This window comes from Cadophora gregata, assembly GCF_030347475.1.
Source record: "Cadophora gregata isolate MNR1 chromosome Unknown scaffold_5, whole genome shotgun sequence".
In the NCBI taxonomy this organism is placed as follows: domain Eukaryota; kingdom Fungi; phylum Ascomycota; class Leotiomycetes; order Helotiales; family Ploettnerulaceae; genus Cadophora; species Cadophora gregata.
The window spans coordinates 2562670-2587691 of NW_026695928.1; the positions used below are offsets into that span (position 1 = coordinate 2562670).

A 25022-nucleotide genomic window follows, 5' to 3' on the forward strand; every position below is an offset into this window, starting at 1 on the left:
CTGAAATGTATATATATATGGGTAATGGAGACCGCGACGGTTGGGTACCCATCGAGTGTTTTCATCCAACCCTGAGAGTCTTGTCAGAGCTCCGAAAAGCACAATGACTTGTAAGAACTCCTAATAGAGAGCTCGCATCGAAATTTATACAATACTGACATACAGCCCAGACTTTCAAGTCCCCGAGACTTTCCCACCTGAAGCAGGCACAACAATCACCCGCCTCTCAGCACTCGACCCGAAAACAACACCCGAGCTAATCGAAACCCTTCTCTCCCGCGACGGAGCCGTAGTAATCCAATCCCTCGCATCTCAATCACTCTGTGCCCAAATCCGCAAAGACCTCAAGCCTCATTTCGATTCCGACAAAGCCGACACGCGTGGATTCTTTCCCACCACAACCCAGCGAGCGACCGGGCTTTTTGCCCATTCAGACTCATGCGTTGAATCAGCACTCACACCACTTTTCCAAGCTGTTGCGGAGAGGATTCTCAATAGTACTTATACGTACTGGGAAGGTCAGAAAACAAAAACCGTGACGGGGAAGCCGCAGATTGCAAGTACGGTCGGGTTTCGTATCAATCCGGGTGGGAAACAGCAACCCTTGCATCGTGATGATGCGGATTATCATACTCGAAATATTGATATGCCTGTTATGCTGGGATGTGTGACTGTTTGTCTCTCTTTGATCGGAGGTCGAAAAACTGAAGCTGATTCAAGATCTACATTAGGCAGTGACGCGAACCACCAAAGAGAATGGAGCGACAATCGTCATTCCTGGAAGTCATCTATGGGGACCAGATCGATGCCCTCTTGATGAAGAAGCTATTCCAGCTGAACTTGAGATTGGCGATGCAATGATGTTTGTCGGCAATGTGTATCATGCTGGTGGAGCAAACACTACGAAGTAAACAACCAACCCCACCCCTGGCATCCCCCTGCTGACATAATTTTCAGATACGAAGCCCGAGAGACCGTAGGTATATTCATGTGCAAAGGTACTCTTCGACAAGAGGAGAACCAATACCTCATGGTCCCTCCAGAGGCTGCCAAGAAACTGTCGCCTCAGGCGCTGCGATTGCTTGGCTATGGGATGTGTCCACCGGCTCTTGGGTTCTACAGGTACCAAGACCCTATGCTGTCTGTTTTCGGTGTAGATGACGAGGAGATCGTCATGAGATAGCCTTCTAATGAGATTGTTCTACGTGTGATAATTCTTTGTTGCTCGTTGATCTTATGGGGGAAAGTGGTGTGTGTTCAAACGGCCAAGATCCGTATACCTCTTAATTCCCACTCCCGAGCTCTTACGGCCCAATCAGGATTATCGCCTGCCCAAAAGTCTTCTAGAAACTTAAGGACTGTAATAAAATGACCAGAACCCATCATCTCGATTATCGTTTGATAATGTGATCTGACCAAAGCCTGTCGAGTAGCCTCGCCATAGCTTTCTGTTCCGAGGATGAAGACAGGCCACGGAAAGTTCTGTATCCATGCTAGAGGATTCTCAAACCCATCTAGAAGTTCCGCCAGCAGATTCAAGGAGTATTGAACTTCCAGTGAGTTGGAGTCAGTCAGACCAAGACTCCTATATGAGTGAAGCAAGCCGGCATGATGGTGGACATCAACGAGACGGATGAAGTCACGCTTTCTCCACTCGAGGTCGAGAATTAAAGAGCCTGCCGCCATTAACGTGGAGCCACGAGCTATCATGAATCTATCACGAAGCCTCTGAGACACTTCCAAATTCCTCGATAGTGTAGGTCCAGGGATGGCAGAGGCTGGGTTTAGGATCGCGCGTGACTCAACAGTCACAGAATGGATGACCTCGAGGAGTTCCCCAAAGATAATTTCCCCTCTTGTGGTATCTGGTAAAATTGCACCATGTTCGATGTCCAGATCAAAGTTTGTTGTACATGCGAAGACATCGAGTATCGAGAGTTGATTTCGTAGAAACGTGTAAAGCTCGTTGTCTCTTCGATTCTGTTTGCCAAGCGCATTCACCAACGTCCGAGCCGCTTGTCTGTGTGTTTGCCAATTCATCGAATTGGAGCCCATCATCTCATACCCAGAAAGTGTAAGCATGGATGCCAACATCCATTCCGCAGTCTCCATATCGCCTTCGGAGCTGAAGTCATGGCCTTGTGCAAGTCGGGTTGTGACTTGTTGAACACTCTGTGTTATGGCCACAACCGCTGCATCGCATGCCGATTCGGAGAACGTAGAATCGGCATCTCCGACCTGTGAGAGATGTTTGGCTGATATAGCAAGAATTGAAAGCATGAGACCTGGGTGTCGTTGTGCAAGCGGCAGCACAAGGCGACGATATGCGTTACTCTCTGAGTCTAGCCAGACCATCAGACCGGCTATTTTCTGATCATAATGATGCAACAAGTGAGCAACCGTTTTATCGCTGGGGAGCTTCATCAAAATATCTGTGGCTGTGCCATAACTGGTTTGGTTCTTCTCTGGGTCATAACATGCTGTTGTGCTGAGCCCTGAATCTTGGTCACTTGGGGGAAACTTCTTTCCCTTGAACCGACCCCGAACCGCGATGGCGTTGGCCCATCGTAGCTTTGGATTATATCCAGGACACGAGTAATGTCTCTTGGCGCATTTCTTGCAAGTAGGAAGGCTACGATCACACTTGATGCGCCTTTGCTTGCACTTCTGGCAATCTGCGATGGAAGATGTGAGATTTATCGACGCAACCTGGCGAAAGAATTAAGCGCACCTTGTGGGCCCAAAGAGATAGAATCAGTGTGTGTAGCTCCCGCTGTCATGATCGAAAGCAAAGTTCCTCAAGGGACTAGGTATTGTTTGTAAACTGATCGATACGTCTGGGAGGTTGAGGAGGACAAGCAACATTACTGCTGTGAGACAGGTCCAGTTGGGGCACCTTGAAGATCAGGGAACTGCGCTAAACTCAAGGTTTTGCAGCACATGATCACTAAAATAACCCGTATCTTTAGCGAGCTCGGCTGGACCTGATCAGCACAATGAACCATATCAAGACTCCAGCGATATATCCCATTTAAAATTGAGTAAATATTGCTCGATCCTTGTGGTTCTGAGACTTTCCTTTACCAAACAAGATACACATCTTGAAATCAACAAAAATTTGATCTTAAGTAAGCCTTCATCCTCGACCTGCATTCACTGTTTCCTTTGACAGTTGGGTATATCGTTAGTAGGGCTTCACGATACGGAAATCAAGGAACATGACCTTCGCACTGGAATATTTTACACCTGGATGAACGGTGTTATCATCATGCGGAATATATTTGACAGGAGTGGTTGTTTGGTATCTGTCCGAAGCCTGTATTGAGTCCGCGACGCGCGAAAGCTCCGCAGTATGAAGGCGGGGTACGCGATTCTGAGAATCCATTCGTGAAACTCGATTAAGCCTTCATTTGAGTCCGCATAAAGATTCGGTGCGATTGAACTTAAGCTAAGCCTTGAATCTGTCAGTTCAGACTTCAATTTCAATTCTGCAGGTAAAATCGACGGATGGAAAAGCTCTAAGCTCTTGTGCCATGCTGGATCTTCACAGAACTTCGGCTATTGCAATGAACAACACGATAGGATACGACCATGTCTTAGAGCTGCGTATTTCCTTCCCGTTACCCATAAAAGAAAAGTAAGCAGTCCAGTACTTCAAAGTATCTGGTCCTCGATACACAATTCTGTTCAAGTCGGCTCCACTGTCATACCGGAGGGAAGTTTGGCGGGGTGGTTTGAGTGCTGACTGTCTGAGTCTTACAAATCTCGCTTCTGCCCGAAAAGGTATAAGTATTATTGCACCCAATCAGATAACATCATAACAGACGCTCCCGAAAGCAATCAAGAGATTATCATCTCAATCAAGATCTTTTTATTCGTCTAAATCGTGTAATCCGTGGGTTCGAGCAGAGTCGGCCATGAACTGTATTGAAGTGTTGACTGAATTTACGTGTTGCATCTGACAAGCTTCGAAGTTCATTTGCCACATTCAAGGAAAGAAGAAGGGACAATACGGCTCTCTTTCTATACCTTCAAGGTTAGATATTGCTAGAAATGTGAAGATAACTAACATTACAGGCTATATGCACCCACCACCATAATGGCGTGGAGTTCTTATTTCCGATGCAAGTCGGGCTGTCTCTGAAAGGCCAATGCAGGGGTTTCTCGTGCACAGTCAGAACCCTGCATAAATACCCACGATATGCAGTGTGTCAGCAACTAGAACCAGTTAGCATGTCGAGACTTCTTGCGAGTTTGCTACAATGTTTTCCTCGGTCCTTTCTCAAATTCTGGAATTCTTGAGGGCCAAGAGAGAGCAAATACAGCATATCATGGACGATTTTGATGTTCACTGCAGTGTAGGGTTTGCGGTGAAGTCTGTTATCAACTAACTCAGGAACCAGAAGGCGCTACCAGAAGTCACCCCGCCATGGATAGTTCACTCTTCGAGCATGGCGTTTGGACGCGACTGCGACAACTTCCCGGCTATACCTGGAACGATTCTAGAGAGCCCTTTCATTCCAGCTACGGAGCATGGTCAGTTCATCACGACTCAATCTACAACTCAGCGCGCGATACTAATGGACGAGTCGTAGGCATGTCTTTGGCACCAGACACGTTCGGCGGAGCATCCCCACATCGACTGCTTCAACCCCAGCATCTTCAAACAGTGCGAGATCATATTACGAGTCCAATGGATCCAGTTCTCAGCAGCCGGACGATTTCTTTACTTATACAGAGTCTCAAGGTGTTGAAAGCACTCACCTGGCAGTTGTGGCTCGTATTTCTCGCAATGTCCTTCGTGAGGAGAGAGCGTACCATACCTGGAAGAGCCTTGCAAAGGCATATCCAAACTCCGAGCATACTGCACCACCGCTCGAGAGAATGCGTTTCCCAAGTCAAGATGGCGAAGGATCCATCTCTGTGTGTATCTTCGAATCCCCAGGTATAAATTACCTCTCGAGATTTATCGACTACGGACCTGGCAGACTGGGACTTCGAGGAGATGACCTTTCAGCCTACCGAGATACCTCCTTTGTTCCAGAACAAATGCCACTTGAAGCGTTTTTGGACTTCGCCATTGGAGCGGCAGAATGTGTTGAGCTTCTGCATAGCCTCCAAATTGTGCATGGCGAAATTAGGGCGGATGCCTTTCATATGAACTTCGAGACCGGGAAAATCACTTTGATTAATCTTGGCACAGGCCGTCTGAAGACATTTGAGCATGGTTTTACGAGCATCGGGTGGGAAAGAATGTCTAAAGATCTCGGTGTAATGGCTAAGCTGTCCTTTATGAGCCCTGAGCAGACAGGCCGGATGCCTTTTGAGCCAGACAGCAGAACGGATATATTTTCTTTGGGGGTAGTCCTGTGGACAATCATATCCAGAAAGCAAGCTTTCGTTGGAGAGTCTCCTATGGAAGTGATCCAGGCAGTCTTGGGTAAATGTCTTCCATCCGTTTGTGACATCAGACCGGATATTCCAGATGTGGTTGGTCGCATCATCAACAAAGCAACTGCCAAGACAGTTTCGGAACGGTATCATTCTGTGAGCGGACTTCGGCACGATTTCATGGAAGTTCGAGAAATCCTCAGAACTGGAAATTCTCCACAGCTTCTCAAGCTGCAAGTTGGCACCAAAGATGTTTCCCAAACGTTTATTTTGTCCCAGTAAGATTGCGAAAGCTCTTCATACCCTCTTTTGAATCCATGCGGATTGTCATGATCCGCAATATTATGCCCGACTCTAAATGAGATTTGCTAACCCCTTTGTTCCACTAGGACTATTGTGGGTAGGGCTCAAGAGTATGGAAGAATTCTCCATGTCATTGAGCGAGCATCGAAGTTACACGCAAACCAAAATCGAGGAAACAATGGCACGAGTCAGCTATCACGCCTATCGGAAGATCAACATTCGGATATGGAATCTCCAGTTGAGCACGAAAATTTATTCAGGGAAAATGACAATATCAGCTCTACTGATGGGAGGAGCAGTCGTCTTACGAATTCAGAGGCTGGAACGAGGCAGCTTGGAGTGTACAAAGCAAATACCGGTATCTCGCGAGCGAACTCTAGATCTCTCGAAGCTGCCCCGGTGCCAAATCTCCCAATCCTTGATCTGAGCTTGCTGGGGAGGAGAATGTCACTGGCAGTAGATTTTCCTAGTTCTGGCGCCAGTGTAAACGAAGACTCCGTATCCGGTAGTGAGAATGTGGCTGGCATTAATTTGAGACTGAAAAACATTGGAACGCCGCTGAAGGGGCGCTGTGAAATGATCACGATAGCAGGACCATTAGGATTAGGCAAATCTCGCCTTTTGCAATCTGTCCAGGCTGAAGCAAGGCAGCGAGGCTATTACGCCAGCGCAAAGTTCCATGACGGGCAAGGAGAAAGGAGGCCATTCGATTCGTTCTTGAAACTTGTGTCGAATTTGTTCCGTGAGTACAACCCGCTTCTCAGGCTTTTATTCTAGTTCAGGATAGAAGCATGGACCAAGACCTCAGCTATATCTGACTTTTTGCATTGTTTGTCAGAACAAGTATTTTCGGAAACGAATATCGACCCGGTCTTGCACCAAGCACTGAGTCGACGGGTGGCTTCTATCTGGCCAGTCTTACACAAAGGCCTTAGACTTCCCGAATTTCTCTTCAGTAGCATCAAACTGCCGCTGCGGATGACAAATCACTCAAAGACTCAATATCATAGTCCCGGGAGGCGCGACTCGTCGCCGAGGAGTGTCGGCTCGGACAGTATTTTGACCCAGCAGAGCCTGGGTGCTCAAACGGCTCAAAACATCCTTCGTCCGGGATTCTCTCCACAATCCATGTCGACGATGCGCACAATATTGGATATCCTGCGAATATTTGCTACGCACAAATTTGTTTGTCTCGGGCTCGATGATGTGCACTTAGCAGATGGCGAGTCAATGAATTTGATTGGTCAAATAATATCCACAAGAATAAATCTAGTACTCATTGTAGCCTACAGGCCCGAAGGAATTGTGTCCAATCAATTACGAAAGGTTCTGAAAGCCGAGGAAACGAAAGGCTTGTACCCTCCGACAAAACACGAGGATTGGCAGCTGACCAGGGATCAGGTACTCGTAGGAATGAAGGAACGTTGAGCGTCACACATGTGCCCCTCAGACAGTTCGAGGAACTGGAAACGATAGAATATGTAGCAGCAACCCTTTGCCGGTCGAAGGCAGATGTATCATCACTCGGTGCCACGATACACTCAAGAACTGGAGGGAATCCATTTCATGTGAAGGAGACTCTGAACAGCTTTCACTGCAACAAAGACATCTGGTATGACTTTCGAGAAGGGGGATGGATGTTCAATCTAAGCTCGATCCTAGAGCAAGTCAATGAAGACGAAGCTACGGGAGCTCGAGAGGACGAGCTTGTACTAAGTCGAATCAACAATCTGTCTCCATCTTCAGGATCAATTCTGAGTTGGGCCTCAATGCTCGGATCGTCGTTCTCATTTCAATTGGTACAGCAGCTTTCGAGTAGCAAGTTTGCCCCCAACGAGCTATGTTTATCAGAGCATGAAGCCATGATCGGTCTCCACGCAGCTCTTCAAGCTTTTATAATTGCTCCCACGGATGACGAAGACGTATTTCGATTCTCTCACGGTCGCTACGTCAGAGCTGCTTCATCACTGAAGAAAGAATACGAGAACCAGATGCACTTCGTTGTTGCTCACATTCTGAGCAGTCTCTACTCACTCGACCCCCAGTACCGGAGTATTGCAGTTGGCTCAATATGTCAATCTCTGGCTACAATCAAGAGTTCGATGGCCACAAGAAAGCAATTTCGAGTTGCTGCGTTGAAATATGCCCAAGCTGCATGTGAAGGCGGGGTCCGGTCAGCAGCTGTGAAGGCATACGCAGCCTGCATAGCCCTCCTCCAGAATGACCCCTGGGACAACGAAGCTGGAGATGTGTCATATGAAGAAACGCTGCAAATCTACACAGGTGCAGCCGAGTGCTACTTGTACTGCAGAAGGTACCCGGAAGCCAAGCAAATTATCCATTCTGTAATACTGAACGCCAGGACAGCCATCGACAAAGTAAGCTGCTGGGTACTTCAGTCACGGACATTTTCGCAGGAAGGAGATTCTGCCAGTGCTTTTCAGTCTTTGAAACAATGTCTTACTGCTCTCAAAGTTGTGGTTGACCCGAACCCCAGTTTCGAAAAATGTGATATGGAGTTCCAACGTTTGCGTCAAGTGATGAGGGCATCAGAGGCCAATGGAATTGTTTGGAGCCCTACTATGGAAGACGAAACCAGTCTTACTGCAGTTGGTGCTGTCCTTCTTGTAAGTCAAATATCCGTGATTTACAGCTCTTCACTTTCGCTTAGCTGCTCGCCTATCATCAAATGTACACAAGGTGCTAATTTCTTACTCCGCAAAGGAAGCATGCAGCGCCGCATTCTGGTCAGACACCCTAACCATTTACCAAATGACTTTGATCCTGATAAACACTTATCTTACCTCGGGCAGCTTTCCTCAATCAGGCATGGGTTTCTTGTTACTGGGCGTGATCGCGTTGACCAGGCACAATATGGCCAATTTCGCAAGCGAGTGTGGAAGCATTGCACTCGACCTCTTTGATCGCTGGAAAGATCCTTACACTGTCGGGCGGGGTGGAGCTATCTATCCGATGTTCTTGGGGCACATCCAGAACAGCCTTCATAATTCGCTCGATCAGCTTGAAGGAACTCTGGAATATGCCATTCAGGCAGGAGACAGGAGATCGATCATCTTGAACTACGGGTTTGTGGCAAGCCTGAGATTCTTTGTGTCCGAAAACCTTGTAGAACTAGAACACTTCTGCACATACGCCTGCCAGGACATCCCTGACTGGCAATTGGACACACCTGGCGGCAACATGATACTAGCCATCCGCCAAGTCTCTCGAGCTTTACGAGGAAAAACCTACACTGACGATCCATTGGGAGTGATGACGGACGAACATCACTCCTCCCCAGGATATAAATCCTGGCTGATAAACAACGTCAAGAACTGGGACAGACCCCTGATGCTTTACGAAAGTATTGAAATAGCACCACTTTTCCTTTACGGTCACTTTTCCAGCGCCGTTGCATTAGGGAATTCTGGTTTAAAGAAGATCGCAGCAATATGGTCCGCAAGAAATACTAGATTTCTTATGTTTTTCCATGCACTCTCCCTGGCTGGTTCCCTCTGGCCCAGAATCCAAGAGCAACGTACGCCTGAGTACCGCAAACAGTCTCCTCAACTATCTTCAGACGTCGATGGCTGCTCCTTGGAGACTGCGCTTGAAGATGAAATCTCGGGGACAAAGACCATTATGAAGTACCTCAAGCGGAAAATTGAACAGTGGCAGGAAGTGACCAATGTGAACTACCTCGCCTGGTCTGAAATCCTGGCCGCCCAGATTGCCGAAATGGAGGACAGCTATCCCGCCACCTTGCACCATTACGATGCGGCAATTGACCATGCATCGGCTCACAGTTTCCATTTCGAAGAAGCACTTGCGAACAGTCTTTTGGGTGAACATCTTGGTCGAATGGGATCCAGAAGACTTGCAAAGATGGCACTTCGTGAAGCGGTTTCTCTATACCGTAGAATTGATGCTACGGGAGTGGCGAGCTATTTACAGAAGAAGCATCATGACATTTTCCAAGCACCTTTCAATCATCATTCGACAGCTGAAGTAGGCGTTCAAACCGATCATGATGAGCACTCTGGCCCTCTCGGACCTCATCCGGATGAATTTGAAGAGGATGAGCCAATTCGCCACACGTTGGAGAAAAACGATCTAGTCGCTGATAAAGTCGACTTGTGGCGCGAAAGCTCAGCTCTTATTGACATGGGCTCCGGCCCGGCTCTCCACATCTTGGATATGACATCCATTCTCGAAAGCTCTCAAGTCATCTCAAGCGTTCTTCAAATAGATCAACTTCTGAAAACGATGTGTGAGATTATCTTGCAGAATTGTAAAGGCGTTGCCACGCTTGCTGCCATCGTTATCGAGGATAATTCCACCGGCTGGGGTATAGCAGCAAGTGGGCTTGCTGAGGAAGGATCTCAGGCTCATAGTCCAATATTGCCACTTAGAAACTCCTCTCTCGTTGTTGAGAGTGTTATCAATTACTGCTCACGATTTCGCGAGAGGGTGTTCCTGCCAGATTTGACGCAAGACCAACAGTTCAGTAATGTCAACAAATACTGGGCTACTAGAAACCCAGACAGCAAGTCAGTTGTGGCTATTCCGATATGCCATGGCGATGGTGAGAATCCACTTCTTGGTGTGGTCTACCTTGAAGGTCCACCGAATTCGTTCACGAATCGTAACCTGGAAGTGCTACAGCTACTTGTAAACCAGTACGTCTCGGGCAAGCCCCTTTTAATCTACTTCTTATGTCTCCCCCTTTTCATAGATCATCTTCTATAGGCATTTACTGACTCTTATTGCGTGTAGAATCGGGATCAGCTACTTCAATTCGCTGACGCTAAAAGAAGTCGAACGCATCTCCTCGCTTAACAAATCGATGGTCGAAGTCCAGAAGAAGGCATTAGCTGAAGCAATCGCTGCGAAGAATAGTGCTGATGCCGCGAGAAAAGAAGCCTTTCGAAGCGCAAAGGCCGCCGAAGAGGCTGCTAAGCTTGCTGAAGAGGCTGCAAAAGCAAAATCTACATTCCTCGCGAACATATCTCACGAGCTTCGAACCCCACTCAACGGGGTAATTGGGAATTCCGAACTCCTTCTTATTGATAATCAACTCCAAGAACATCACGCTGAAATGGCTGATTCGATTCAGGTCTCAGCCAACTTGCTGCTGAGCCTCATTAACGACATTCTTGATTTTTCGAAGATCGAAGCACATCAGATGCAGCTCCACCTGACGTCTTTCTTCGTTCATGAGATGGTTGAGGAAATGGTCCGCTCGATCCCTGCAGCCAGAAAGCAGCTGAAAGCTCCTGCCGTTCAGATTATACAGGAATTCACTCTACCGAATGCAATGGTATACGGGGATCCTGTCCGGTTACACCAAATCTTAGGAAATCTCGTGAGCAACAGTCTGAAATTCACGAAGACAGGCTCAATCACCATCGGAGCTAAGGCGGAATGGGAGACAGAATCAGCAACACACCTTAGCTTCTGGATTGAGGATACAGGGATCGGAATCCCAGCTGAGCAGATTCACAAACTGTTCAAACCTTTCAGCCAGGCTGATACAAGCACTTCTCGCAAGTACGGTGGAAGTGGTCTTGGCCTGAGTATTTGCAAATCCCTTGTCGAGTCTATGGGGGGCAGCATCAAGCTGAAAAGTACTGAGAACGTGGGCACAATTGTCTTCTTCTCACTGACGCTGCCCAAAGCAAACTCTGCAACTGATCATGGCATAAACAATAATGTGAGATCCAGGTCGGTTTCTGCTGTCACAAGCCCGACTGAGCATCACGACTTCTTAGATCTTCCACCAAGCGATATTCGTATTTGTATTGCGGAAGATAATCTAGTCAACCAGAAAGTCGCGTTACAATTCCTCAAGAAGCTCGATTTCAAAGGTGTCGACACCTACTCAAATGGTCTTGAAGCGGTAGAAGGAATCAGGAAGATGGCGAAAGAAGGACATCCGTATCACATGATATTAATGGACGTGCAAATGCCAGTCTTGGATGGTTACGAAGCTACAAAACTTCTTCGAAAAGACTCTAATAGTGTTGTTCGAGGTATTCTGGTCATTGCTTTGACTGCATCTGCTATTGAAGGAGATCGAGAGAAGTGTATTGAGTCGGGTATGAATGATTATCTGGCGAAGCCGGTCAGGCTGGCTTTACTGAAGAAAAAGTTCAGGGAATATATGCACATAGAATAGAGATAATTATATTCGAATAAAAATATATACATATATGTACAACAAATGTTGCTGCAAGTCGATGTGTCGTCGCTTTGTGAATTTTCCCTGGAGGACTGCTGCCAGTCGGCTATTTGAAATTTGGGGGCCAGAAACGCGGGGTAAAAAAGCAACCCCTCCTTCATTTCAGCAAAGAGGGATGTTCTTTATGAAAAGATAAAAATATGAAATAATGTGTATGAACATCATAAAGATAACGAATTGAATACCGGATAGTCCGTATATAATGCCATGATCATATATGATCCCTAGAGAGCAAGCTAAACAAATCCAGTCACGCATACCATTTGGCAATCAAGCACACACCACGACCACATCTTGATTTCTCTCCCGATTTTTGGCAAGTATTCGGAGAAGCAGGTTATAAAAGTCACTCTGGTATCTTAAAGATGCCTAGGAATTTATTTGGGGCATGTTCCCAACACACCTCTGGAAGTCCGGGTCCCACATGAAGTATGAGATGTTCTAAGTTCGATCATTTGCAGTCTGTGGAATGTAGCTTATGACACAATATAGACGCAATTACCAATCAGACCTCCAAATGAAACCCAAGATTTAGAGTTCAGGTGACACAGTTCCCTAGCCTTAAAGCTATGGGAATATTTTAGCAGAGATGCTCATCTGTACCAACCGAGCTAGGAGACCGGATCTAAATATCGGTACCAAGAATTGCGGATTGTGGTAAAAACTGACATCAATCTCCTTCTAGCGTCTCTCAGGAGCACGAATGGCTATATAGTCAAGTTTCTGCAGCTGTTTCAACAAAACTATTCATCTCAAAATAAATTCTCCCTATCGGTTGATCGAACCAGTCACCTACACCGAAACTTGGCCTAGCATTATTCAATCAGTTTGCATTCATTTCGACCCTGTCATCCACTTTTACAAGATGCTTTTTCTGAAATTTATGTTTTTATTGCTTATGGTAATCCCTCCGGTAGTGTTACCAACCATACTACTTGCCAGCTCTCGTACCGCAACTTTGTCGGCGGCTGCCAAGTGTGGGAGGTTCTTCGCAGGTTTTGGCGGCGGCTTAATCGTCACGGCGCTTGTTGGGTGTGCTTATTGGTTCTTGGATTATCACTCGCCGAAAGAGATGGTCGACTATGATATTGGTGTTTCGGAGCTATATGATCCTGCTCGACTCCTGTTTTTCTACGAGGCCCAGCTGCGGCATTGGAAAACGAACCCTAGTTTGGCAATAGACGAGATTATCAGTGAAGACAAACATCTCATGAGCTTGGATGAGATATATGATGATGAGATAGACGCTCTAGAGAGATATGTGGTCTTGAAGAAGAAGATCATGAACAAATCGAAAAATGCGAAGAGTTTAGAAGACGCCACGATGACCTGGCTAGAAGGCAGAGCTGAGTTTTCCATGGAGCTCATTTGGAAGACGCTAGAATGCAGACTTCGCATTTTACGTCTGATTGAAGACTTGATCCAATGCCCAGAGAGCAGAAACCAATTCCTGCTGACGCGAGAACTTTGTTTGGAGTACTTGAGAGTCAAGAAAGCCTTGGGCGAGTTTCGGTCGGAGGGCTGGGCAGCTTACATCGGGAAGCAATTTGGCTGTGAGAATGAGAATGGTTCAGTTTTTTACAACTGTTTACAAGATATACCTGGAGCAATGTCTCCTGCGGAGGAATTAGAGCGTTGTCTTCCAAAAGCTAGTCGACGAGAATTGCGCAAATTCCGGGAACGTTGATTTTGAGAAGAAACAATAGCCCGACGACGCGAAAGAATCTGGTCGAGATGACAACGTGAAACAACTTCATATTTGCCAAAGAACTCTGATAGATTTGAAACATATAATAGAAGGCCAAGGAAAACACCCTGTAACATCCGCCCAACCAGATACAAACGCAATGATATCAAACTCTCTCCTTGCCTGGCGTTGAAGCAGTCGCATTTGTCTCCGAACTTAAAGTAATGACCAACAGCATAGCAAATCCCGACAATCGAGAGACTAGGCCTGTCGAAATTTCTTGCCTGCTTGCTCGCGGGAAGCAGAATCGATATTCTGAAATTGACGCTTCAAAGTAAAGCGCCGTTCATTGGCAAGGATATCCATACCGGAGCTGCCGTTATATGTGCTAGAAATAGCTTCACCCTGGAACCTCTCGATAGAAATTTCTGGGGTTGTCGATTCTGAGCCCCTGATATCTTCACATGAGGGACGACTTGGGATGCTTTCTGTGGGATCAGCGACATTGTCGTCCGGTGGTATCAGATGTTTCGAATTGCAATCAAGAAGTCGCAGCGGTAGTTTTCCATGAGGATCTTCCGAGTCAGAAAGTCCAGAAACTCTCTGCCCAGGAGAGTTGGTCACGTCTCTGTCGTTCATTTCACCCTCATCTTTTATAGCGATCCGAATCATCGCCGCGATATGATCGTGTCCACACGCCAAAGCGAGTTGCCCTGGATTCATGCCAGAGTCATCTTCGACCTTGTGGTTGTATGTTCTCTCAAGAAGCATTTCAACAGCTTCCGTATTTCCAAGGCAAGCAGCCAAATGTAGTGCTGTCTGCTCTCGAGCCAAAATTAAGTTAGCATTTGCTCCAGCTTCCAGAAGCATTTCCGTGGCTGCCAAGTTCTTGCATCGCACAGCCAAAGCAAGGGGTGTCATTCCATCCTCGTTAATGTCATCGAGAGACCGATGTGTTTCAATCAGAAGTTGCAACTTCGCTCTGGATGTGTCGTCGTGCATTGATACCAAGTGGTGAAACGGAGTGTTGCCAAATTTATCCTGTGAAACTGGAAACCTCCAAGTGCCAAGTAACAATTCGAACGTTGGGAAAGAAACTTCGGGCCTGGAGGCGAGGAGAAGAGATGAAAGTGCCACAGCCCATAGTTCAGGAACCTTTTCATAGTCTGCAATTATTTGCGACACAATATCGGATTCATCTTGGCCAAGCGCGAATGTCAAGAAGGAGATGCAATCGGGCTGAGAGCAAATGGCCATCTCCTTCATAAGAAACACTGTGAGCCTCCCATTTGATCCCGACATGGCTTCGTAAAATATCCAATTGACCATTTCTTGGCTTGTATTTCTCGATTCGACGAAGCTTTTCGATCTCCAAAGTATCGCGAACATTTCTACTTGCCAATATTGAGCAGCAATATCTAATGCCGACATTCCGTCCTCGTCCAAAGAGGTTACAGATGCTCCTCGATGTAACAGCAATTCAACGAAGTAAGGCATCTCGCGTGCATCCCGGAAGTCAAGTCCGGCATCTAAGCACATAAGTAAGAGTGACTTGCCAGTCGTCTCATCGTGAAGCTCAACATCGATTCCAGGACACAATGACAACAACAAGAAGCATGCTCGAATGCATGACTCATTCATGGTCAGCATTTCTGCCAATACGCTCCACATCTTATGATTGAAAGCTTCGGATGTCTGGCATGACAACTCAATCGTCTTCAGCACAACTCTGGGAAGTTGAGAGATCTGCCCGTCCTCGCTGTCAAGTATCATTTGGAGCTCTGGAGGGGTTTCATCTTGGAACGACTCCCCAACTGCCACTCTCAGAGACTCGATATGATCCGCGCTATACAGCCAGTCTGGATTGAAATAAGTGCAGAGAATGTTGGCAATGTGTTCATAGCTCCAGGAACGCCATTTGGCTCGTATTGCAGCCTCAATAAGCGTCGAAAAAAGCTCATCAACGTCCCTCAAAGAAATGAGGTCATCCAAGTTGTCTGCCGATAATCGCGCACCACTCCTTATGAGTAGACTGGCCAAGTAAAGGTATCTTGGTTTACCGACAATGTCGAATGCTATTTGAATTGCGAGGTCCAGTCTGTCCAGAGGAGATTGGACTTGGTCAGGCGATGATGGAATGTTCGGACATGCTCCTGCTTGAAGAAGTGCTTTGAACACAGTAAGCTGCGGTTGATAATCATCGTCGCCGTTTATACCACGAAAACAAGCAACAATATCAAACCAAGCGTTCGTCATTCGATCTCGATCTCGATCTTCCAAACATGACATCATGCAACAATGTAGCGGTGTCCCTGAAATACATTGTCTGTTGATATCATCACCATTATCTATAAACATTGTGCATACGTCGGGGAGGGAAAAATACGCTGCCCAATGTAGTGGCGAGGGCCACATGTTGTTCTCAGCAAGTTTGGAAGGATCAAGATCATCGGCTTGAAATCCGATTGTTTCAGCGCATATTCCAGCCCTCTCGGCTTGGCGGAGTCGGTAATCGTAAGAACAGTAGTGCCAAACTACCGCCATTTCCTGAAAGGTTCGACCAGTTTTGATTGTGAAAAGCTCCAGTAAGGCCTGCTCGATTTCTTTGGGATCGCTTTTATGCACATGATAGGGCCAAATGAGTGCAGCATATTTCAAAAATGGGTATTTTGCGCAGAATAGGTCAATAGAGTCAGTGTCATGAGCTTTACCAGGAACATAAGGAAATGTCGCTCCATCAAATTCCTCAAAACCCAGGACCCTGATACAAGTTCTCGCCATAATTGAGTGGTCCCCAGACAGCTGATATTGAGCAAAGCCGGGGCTTCCGACCGGATCAATGGATTGCAAGAATTCCTCGACCGTAAAATGGGCAAGCTCGAGAAGACCGGAGATAGGGTTCTTCCTGACCAGGCTACTACACCAGTACAACAGTTGTTTCTCTGTGGTTATCTGACGTGAGTCGAAGGTGGTATCGCCCTGGCGTACTGCTAAAGCTTGCAACAAATCTGTATTCGTCAGAGCGACGCCCACATCAGCGACGCCCACATCAGCGACGCCCACATCAGCATCATGACCATAAGTGATCCAATGAAGCGCCTCTCTGACCAGCGTCTGATTTTCTTTTGTGCTCCTATTGACGCGTTCCAAGATGCGCTCATAAGAGCTGGGTAAATCAGGTGGGAGTTTTCTCAGAGCGTCTCTCCGGTCCCTGTCGTTGGAACATTCACACAGATAATCCATCGGGCAGGAAACCCATCGGAACCTGGAACAATAATCAGATACGATACCGCAGATAGGCAGAGAACATACGTACATCCCATCGCAACGTTCAGCGATTGTTTTCATGATATGTTCTTTGAGATTGGGATCGCCGATCTCCAGTCGCATATCAGTCGTTCTTCTCTCGATCTCGGAGGCAATGTAGAGACGGATGTCGGAACTCTGGGCGGCGATTGAGATCGTTTGAAAATCTTGAAGTACATGTCCGATATCTATCTCCGGTCGGCTGGAAAATAGGGCTTTGATGGAAGACGAGGAAGCTTGCAATGATGCGAGTAGCCTCGTGACCTCAGCACGGCCATCAGTAATCTCGTCCAGTCCATCGACGACCAACATCACCGTCTCGAATCGAGTCGAAAGCTTGGAGATGAGCTTGCAACATTCTTCTGGCGAAGGGGTACGAATAGATCGGTCGGGGGTAATGTGCTCTTCATAGAATGAAGTCAAATCATCGAAGCAATCCTCTAGGCGCATGATCAGTTGCCTAGCGAGACATCCCAGTATCGTTGAAGCACTGTGCGTGGAGCTGTCTTTGTAATCGCAGTAGAAGAATGCCAGCGCTATATTCCCACTGTGTCAGGTTCTGCGATAGGCCCAGCAAGATAAGATGAATCTTACCTTCTGTTGTCTTGAGTTCTGACTCAATTTTCTGTATAGTCGAGGACCTATCTTACCATCAGTCAACGTCTACCGCAGCAAGTCGGCTGGTGCTCACATCAGGACTGTTTTCCCTGCGCCGGCTAGACACTTCATCAGAAAATTTATCTATTATTGACTTGAAAACCTACGGATTCCATTTATCCAGAGCTTAGATCTCTCTCGAGAAAGCCATTCTTTGAGTTCTGCGCCGTTTGTGAACCAAATGCCGGTCCCGGGCTGTCTGAGACGTATATTTGAGTCTTGCCATTTCCTTGCATTGATGTCCCCAAGAATCTGTAACATCTTGCGTCTTTCGTCGTCTAAGAATGGTATTAGTCAACAGCTCGCAGATGCTCCAGAATATGACCCAATACGAACTTAGGACAATTTGATTTTGGACTATCCGGTGTGAATCAAAGGCACGTTTCAAACAGTGTACTCCGTCTCGGATATCGCACAGTGCAGACCTGAAAGCACGTTAAAGACTAAATTCAAATAACAAATGTTCGGGAAGCGGCATGGTACTTACATTTCTTTCGCATTCATTGCCAAGGCTATGTTCGATTTGTGTCTTTCGATTTCCTCCAGAAGTTCGCGTGTAGCCGATTGTCTCAAGGGCCACTTTATCTTCTCCATTCTAGTCATTGTATCGCCAGCCATTGCCTTTTCCTGGTGAGACTGTATTTTGGACAGTGTCTGATAGCAGGGCTCAATCCACTTGATCTGCATGGTGGGATCCAAAGTCCGAGCATCTCCTTCGAGCCGCCTCGCAACATTCTGGAGACTGTGAAGCATTCCAAGCAGCCAGTTTACTTCACAGATCACCTTCTCGACCGTCTCTCCGGCATCTTTAACAAGCTTGATAAATTCATACCCACGGCGCACCACAATGTCGGCTATTGTGATAAGGCCCGCAACACGGGCAGCAACACCAAGAGCTTCGGCCATGTCGCGATCGCTGTTGACTTTGGGTAGAGTCAAGATGTAAATTCCTGCAAGAGAATGCTGATGGAAGGAGAAATTAGACTTCACCTCTTGCAAAATCGCACGAGGCTCTGTTAGCCCAGTCGCACAACAGGGCCTCAGCCACCACAGTCTCACATGCACGATCTGCCTTAAGAGATCAACAAATCATGTATGCTCGTGTAGCGAGGGTGCGTCGAGAGGCATTCTGTCAGGCTCTGAGACTTCTGAATTATTCCCACACGACACGTATATCTCAGAATGGAAGAAGTTTAAACTTATGATGTAAGAGCTAGGCCACCCGGAGGCTCTCTGTCCGTCATACTAATAATTCTCATTCTTATTCTTCAAACATCGCAGTCCTGTTTCACGATTCTCCCAATTTTAATAGCTGGACGTCAGTGACCCTCTAGCCGTAATCATACGTGGAATGTGTATTTTATTTTCCTCTGAAATAAATTTCTCCAAAATTGGAGATTACCTTGCAAGCTCCTGCAGCTGTGAATTTCGGCTCAAGTCTCCGACCAACAGATCGAACTAATTCAAAGCGATTCCTTCGTTCTCAAGACGAGTGGTCAACTTCCCAAATGACTTTGCTTACCAATTCGCATTCATAGCTTGATACACACCACACCACTTCAGGTACGCCCTTCTTCAGACAAGAATTTCACAATCTTCTCCACAGCCTGATTGTCTCCAGCACGACTTTCCATCAATTCCCTATCTACCCATCCATGTGTGTAGCTCCCTCCAAAATCGATCAAAAAACAATCATCGGTGCCACTCCTAATAAGCACATTCTCTGCCTTTCCATCGCCCCATACCACATCAATTTCATGTAAAAGCGCAACAATGTCTTGGATTTGCTTCGCCCACTTTGCTCTTGTCTCTGAAGAGACTCCAGCGTCCTTCTTAGCCAGATCACTCAACCTACCCTCGTTCGCAATGAATTCCTCTAATATTCCAATCACTGATCCATCGTCGTCAACAACTAGCCCAAGTAACTTCGGCACTGGAAAATAGGCTTCATTTTTCGACAAGGAGATCTGTTTTAAGCAGTCGTATTCGCGCTGTACTGCTACAAAAGAATGCGCTGTGGCGATCTTGCAGCACATGTCCAGTCCATTTATCATCACTCTGGCGATATACCCCGAGCCCACCAGCTTGCCCATTACTGATATATCTCGGGAAAAATAGCGTGGCAAGTTCAGCGGGTTGTCCCCTAGATTCAAGTGGATGGAATCAGGTTGTGGACGTGGAGGAGGCGTTCGCACTATCTCTGTACGTCCCTCGGTCACAATGAGGCGCAGATAGAATTTTTCTGGATTGAGCTCAGAGTAAAGATTCTGTGTAGATGTCCTAGCGCATGCGTTTCCTTCTGGAATAGGAGGTGCTATTGCTCTGAATGTCTGCCACCCGGCATCGAAGACCAGCTCCATGATTGCGTCTTGGGCGTCCTGGATTTTCTCATCGTCATCTTCGTCAAACGCTTTACTGAATTGAGTGAGAAGAGAGGTTACTGGGTCTTCTGGCAGACCCGGCGATACTGTGACGATGAAGTGTTTCGAGTTGCAGATGATGGTGAAGTCCCAATCGTGATTGATCTCTCCAGTGGCATTTGTACAGCAATATTGAACATTGTCGTCCCAAATCGCCTTTCTATCATCTGTTTCCGTCGTTGATATCATCTTTGATGCACTGAGAATTCTGGTCGGGATTGCGTTCTTTTGTTGTTGGCAAGTGCGGCTCTCGAAGCTTTGATTGTTCTCACAAAGATCACGTGCTTTACACCCTAGTAGTCCAGAGCGCTTTGATTGGAACGAAAAGTTACCTAAGGTTAGGCGCGCGGCTTCCAAAAATAAATTACGTTTCAGGAGAGATATATGGGCACAGCACAGTAATCCCAGTTCCTTTGCATCATTCCTTCAGAAAGAACATAGCTCCCTCGATTGTTAACAGCGATGTGCCAGCACCGCACTGGCTATGAAATAATACCTGGCTATGAAGAAAGCACCCAAGACGCAACCAAGAAGTGACTCAAGACAAGGAAAGTAATTGCAACGAGCAAGATAAGGCGTGCACTGTGTTCGCCCGAGATAAATCCGTGAGATCCAGCATGTACCGTCAGTGCAGCCCAGCCCTTGACCGACCGACACAATCGCCAACAAAAGGACACCATTGCACCAACGATGAAAGAGTAACGAAGTTACTCTTTCACCCATTCCAGTCCAAAAACAATCTTCGAGCCTTTCCCAGTCTACCTTCTTAAGCTCTCCAGCAACTGTGGCAGCAACGATGCTCACACACAACATTGCGGCGATATGCATCCACGTAAGAAAGCAAACAAATCCCCCCGGTATTCGGGCCTTGTTGGCAGAAACAACACATCCAGTAGCCACCTAGAGTGTTGTGGGCACATTCGACATGCCCACAGAGCGATTGTGTCTGATTGGATTCCGTGCGAGAAACATTGCTACAAAGTATTTTCTGTCCAGTTCGACCTCGGGGTGCGTTCTCGCAATAGTCGACGGATCGTGTTGAGTGCCGGCCACAGCGGTGGTGATATCTGACGACACTGCACATGCTTGCGTCTAGTACTTTTGTAGCTGATGAAAGATTGTATATTTGTGTATGTGAGAAGAAAGATGGACACAAGGTAGATAGACAGCCAGATGATCAATTGAGAGCAACGTCGCGGGAAGTAGCTTCTATATATTTAAGCACTTACAACAGCGTCAACGTTTTTGACCTCTAACAGACCTTCAGCAGATTTGCAGAAGGTTGCTGTGCTTCGTAAGAGTAAAATTACGATTGGCCCTCTATTCGAGCCGCCAGCCCAAGTATGTCCCAAGCATGTTGGTATTGTCATGTAGCCCAACGAGGCTCTGTCGGTTTCAAAACAATCCCCCGCGGCTAAAAGCCCCGCAAAAGATTATAGAGTAGAGTTATAGCTAGTAAGACAGGTGAGCAACAAACATGGCAGGGAACTAAGACAGGTCGAAGAGATATCACAACTTTATGATAGGCAGTAACATGGCCTTCAACGTAGCAGATAAGATAGTGCAGTGCCTCATGAGCCATCATACAACAGCATAGAGGACGGGAGACCAACTGAAGAAATGACTTTTAATGTGGTTCCCATCATACATTTGAACTCACTAGGTAAGAAAAGCAAAATGGATGAATTGCAGAGAGCTAGAAAGAACAGGCTAGGAGTAATAGTTAAACAGCGGCACATCCCATCTTTATCCTCCTAATTAAAACAGGAAGATAAAGAAGAGGAGAAGAGGGTGGGGAACAAACTAGATGAAAATGGATAATGGATGTATCGAAGTAAAATGCACATACGTAGTACCTCTCGACACGAACATTATTCGGTACAGACTCTCTGCCTATCTTTTAGACTTGAGAACAAAACAATTTAAGCTATTTTTGGGACGACAAGGGAGTAACATGATTCGATTCATGCATGTTGATAAAGCGCCTGTAAGAGAAACTTCATTTGCTATTAAAGGAGCGCAAAAGTGATTTCTCCAGTCTTCGATACTAGCGCCGGGCGGAGTACTGACCTACCTGGAGGAGTTTTCAGAAGTCGAGAACTGTTTCGCTACTGGCACGCATAAAATAGCTCAGTCTACCGTCCAATAGGACCTCATCCATAACTTTGGGCTCCATAATCGGGTATCGTACCATTTCAATGTGCCAAGTAAATTGATTGGGCATCGTTCATCCGTTTGCCCTGGTCATATGCGGGAGGTATTCCCGCATGTACCTCAACACCAATATCTCGAAGCCTGGAGACCGAATTGTAAGGAAAAGGCATGGAGCCCTTCTCGAATAAGAAATGCCTCCGCTGCAGGTAGACATCATCAACTTGGCTTAAGTTCCAGGTCCTTGTGGTAAAGTCGCTTCCATAAAGACTCGAGTTCTGCCTTGCCTGACTTCACTCTTAGTTTGTGTCGCAAAACCCAGCCTTGGCATCGTACAGAGTCGTGCAAAGTATGCCGTCACCTCCTCTGAGCCCTGAGGCTACAGGCCAGTCAACGACAAATGCAGCAGCCACAGCCTCACCGCCAGTCGCAACTCCAGTAAATCCTACTGAGGTCCTCAAGCATCTCGGGCATGCTCAATATTATTTGCTAATACAGTTCATAGGATGACGATACAGGCGACTCTGCACTTGGGGACGACGACGACGACGACGGCAGTAATCTTAATTATGGATCGGTGTCGTCAAGCATCTACAACTTCCGGGTCGAAAATGGAAGGACGTATCATGCTGTAGGTTCACCAGCGCTTGGGATGGACTTTCGCTAAATTCGCACCCAATTTCTAGTACTCAGATGGAAGTATGGTCCTGGTCTAAAAATGCTCCGAAACTGCCTCTCTAACCGCATCAGAATCTTCTCTTCCCAACGATGAGGTTTGTGGAGCGGTACCGTCTTGTGTGAAATGGCTTGATGGGCTGACATAGATGTGAGCTGTAGCGAGAGCAAGATAGGTATGTAGAATCTCCCATCTGCAGGATGTAACGATTGTGTACTGATAAAAATAGGATGGACCTGGTATACCAGTATGTGTCGACAGCTTTTCAAGTCTTTGCACCCTTTTCGAAATATAGAGCATTTCTTCGCCTTCGCTTACAGCAGTTCCCAGCGTATTGGTACTAATTCCCGTTCCAGCGCCATCTTGCGAATGTTTGATGGGAAGGCGTTCTTTGCCCCGGCAGAGAATATCCAGAGAATAGTAGACATGGGAACAGGCACAGGCAAGGTTTTGCTGCATCTTATGAGCAGGTAATACTGACTCGTAGATCAGGCATATGGGCACTGGACGTCGGCGACCAGTATCCAGAAGCGCACGGTAAGAGAACTCTTCTACCCTGTCTTGCGCATCCGTATTACTGACGGTTCTCTGATGCAAGTCATTGGTATTGATCTAAGTCCAATGCAACCCAAATGGTAAATGGATTCCCTTGCAGTGCTGATTTGGTTTTAATTCTCCCGGGGTTGCGCCAAATGTAGAGGTACAAACTCGTTCACATGACCATCTGATTAGACCTGACTGAAGGCTGTCCAGTTCCGGATCGACGACCTCGAGCACCCCTGGGTATTTGAAAAGCCCATCGATCTCGTTCACAGTCGACTATGCTCCGGTAATGCTATTCGGTCCTGGCCCGACTACCTCGCTGAAAGTTTCCGTTGTCTCCGTCCGGGGGGCTGGGTCGAAGCACAAGAATTCGATCTTGCTCCCCAGAGTGATGACGACTCCTTTCCAGCTGACAGCGCCATCATCAGATGGCACAACCTTTTCCATGAAGGCATGCTGAGAGCTGGTTGCGAAATGCGCTGCTCGTCTGCGAAGCTGAAAGAAGAGATGGAGAAAGCTGGGTTTGTAAATGTCCAAAGTGTTGACATGATGGTGCCGATTGTAAACCTCACACTTAGCGGCTTAGGGGAAACTCAGGGGCTAATTATATAGTATTAGTATATCTAAGGAGAGAAAGGAGAAAGAGAGCGTAGGGCTCTCCTAATATAGGTAACTAAGCTAGTGCACGTGACTTATAATATCCCTCCTCTCTATAAGCGTTCTCTCTGAGAATAAAAGTACTTTTTTAAAAAAAAGGAAAGAAAGAAATAATATAATAACACTATATTTACTAAGTTAACTGTTCTAATAGTCCTTAATCCTAACTACTCTATTATCTAGTACTATTTCTACCTTACTATTAAGTACTATTTCCGCCTTACTATCTAGTGTTTATATTAACTTATTCCTATTCTCCCTATCCTTTATTCTATTCTCTATTCTATCTTATATTCTATCTTTTATTCTATCCTTTATTCTATCTATTATTCTACTCTACCTTAGGTTCCTAGGCTTTAGGGTTTATAGTCTCTTACTAGAAAGCGACTAAATCCTAGAACTCCTTAAGTATCTAGCTCTATATAATAATATTCTTAGAAGAGTAAATAAATTAGCGGTTTAACCTAATAAGAGAGAGTAGTATGAACTTAAAGCTAAAGATTTACTTATTATCCTTAGTAATAATATCGAAACTAAGGGCTAAGACACTACTAGAGATATTAAAGATTCTAGTAGTAACTAAGCTTTTTAAGAGGATTATAACTATTAGGTAAAGGTAGTAGATATAATAGAGTTCTAAGTAAATAATAGTATAAGCTACGTTATTAAAAGGAAGAAGAAGGGAAGCTTCTAGAACCAAGTAAGTCTTAAAGAAAATAATAAGGCTATCTTTATCCTTAGAAGGTAAAGTAGTATAAGTAGCGAGCTAGTTTTAGTAGAGTAAAGTAACTAAAGACTAAGCGTTAAAGAAAGAGTATTACTTAATAATTTCCTAGAGTCTAAGAAGGAACTAATCCTTAGGAGAGGTACTATTAAAAGAGAAATTAGCATATTTGTAAAAGACTAATAGACTTATACTATAAATATCAGAGATTATATGAGCTATTATCTCCTTTTTAGTCTCGATCTTAAGTATTTTATAAAGCTTAA

The 25022-nt window shown here is 46.1% G+C and overlaps 7 protein-coding genes across 7 annotated transcripts; 4 read left to right on the forward strand and 3 right to left on the reverse strand.

Moving 5' to 3' along the window:
- Positions 1 to 103: 103 nt before the first annotated feature.
- ONS95_011629 (uncharacterized protein) lies at positions 104 to 1183 on the forward strand (the record flags this gene model as incomplete). Its single annotated transcript, XM_058505256.1, has 4 exons — positions 104 to 110; positions 171 to 673; positions 732 to 907; positions 958 to 1183. The coding sequence occupies 4 exons, from the start codon at positions 104 to 106 to the stop codon at positions 1181 to 1183; spliced, it is 912 nt and encodes a 303-aa protein (XP_058359813.1).
- Positions 1184 to 1257: 74 nt separating this feature from the next.
- ONS95_011630 (uncharacterized protein) lies at positions 1258 to 2780 on the reverse strand (the record flags this gene model as incomplete). Its single annotated transcript, XM_058505257.1, has 2 exons — positions 1258 to 2675; positions 2732 to 2780. The coding sequence occupies 2 exons, from the start codon at positions 2778 to 2780 to the stop codon at positions 1258 to 1260; spliced, it is 1467 nt and encodes a 488-aa protein (XP_058359814.1).
- A 1455-nt stretch (positions 2781 to 4235) lies between these two features.
- Positions 4236 to 11894, forward strand: ONS95_011631 (uncharacterized protein). Its single transcript, XM_058505258.1, has 7 exons — positions 4236 to 4536; positions 4596 to 5669; positions 5781 to 6436; positions 6533 to 7045; positions 7096 to 8321; positions 8419 to 10373; positions 10471 to 11894. Exons 1-7 carry the CDS (start codon positions 4430 to 4432, stop codon positions 11870 to 11872), a joined length of 6933 nt encoding a protein of 2310 aa, XP_058359815.1. The 5' UTR covers positions 4236 to 4429; the 3' UTR covers positions 11873 to 11894.
- A 906-nt stretch (positions 11895 to 12800) lies between these two features.
- ONS95_011632 (uncharacterized protein) lies at positions 12801 to 13622 on the forward strand (the record flags this gene model as incomplete). The annotated part of the gene is made up of 1 exon (XM_058505259.1): positions 12801 to 13622. One exon carries the CDS (start codon positions 12801 to 12803, stop codon positions 13620 to 13622), a length of 822 nt encoding a protein of 273 aa, XP_058359816.1.
- A 261-nt stretch (positions 13623 to 13883) lies between these two features.
- Positions 13884 to 18491, reverse strand: ONS95_011633 (uncharacterized protein; the record flags this gene model as incomplete). The annotated part of the gene is made up of 7 exons (XM_058505260.1): positions 13884 to 16887; positions 16939 to 17464; positions 17523 to 17569; positions 17620 to 17644; positions 17693 to 17863; positions 17922 to 18010; positions 18073 to 18491. 7 exons carry the CDS (start codon positions 18489 to 18491, stop codon positions 13884 to 13886), a joined length of 4281 nt encoding a protein of 1426 aa, XP_058359817.1.
- Positions 18492 to 18761: 270 nt separating this feature from the next.
- Positions 18762 to 20228, reverse strand: ONS95_011634 (uncharacterized protein). The gene has a single exon (XM_058505261.1). The coding sequence runs from the start codon at positions 20192 to 20194 to the stop codon at positions 19145 to 19147; it is 1050 nt and encodes a 349-aa protein (XP_058359818.1). The 5' UTR covers positions 20195 to 20228; the 3' UTR covers positions 18762 to 19144.
- A 2279-nt stretch (positions 20229 to 22507) lies between these two features.
- ONS95_011635 (uncharacterized protein) lies at positions 22508 to 23993 on the forward strand (the record flags this gene model as incomplete). Its single annotated transcript, XM_058505262.1, has 11 exons — positions 22508 to 22594; positions 22662 to 22787; positions 22843 to 22855; positions 22907 to 22929; positions 22994 to 23007; positions 23062 to 23079; positions 23189 to 23279; positions 23325 to 23369; positions 23431 to 23436; positions 23577 to 23936; positions 23988 to 23993. The coding sequence occupies 11 exons, from the start codon at positions 22508 to 22510 to the stop codon at positions 23991 to 23993; spliced, it is 789 nt and encodes a 262-aa protein (XP_058359819.1).
- Positions 23994 to 25022: the final 1029 nt, after the last annotated feature.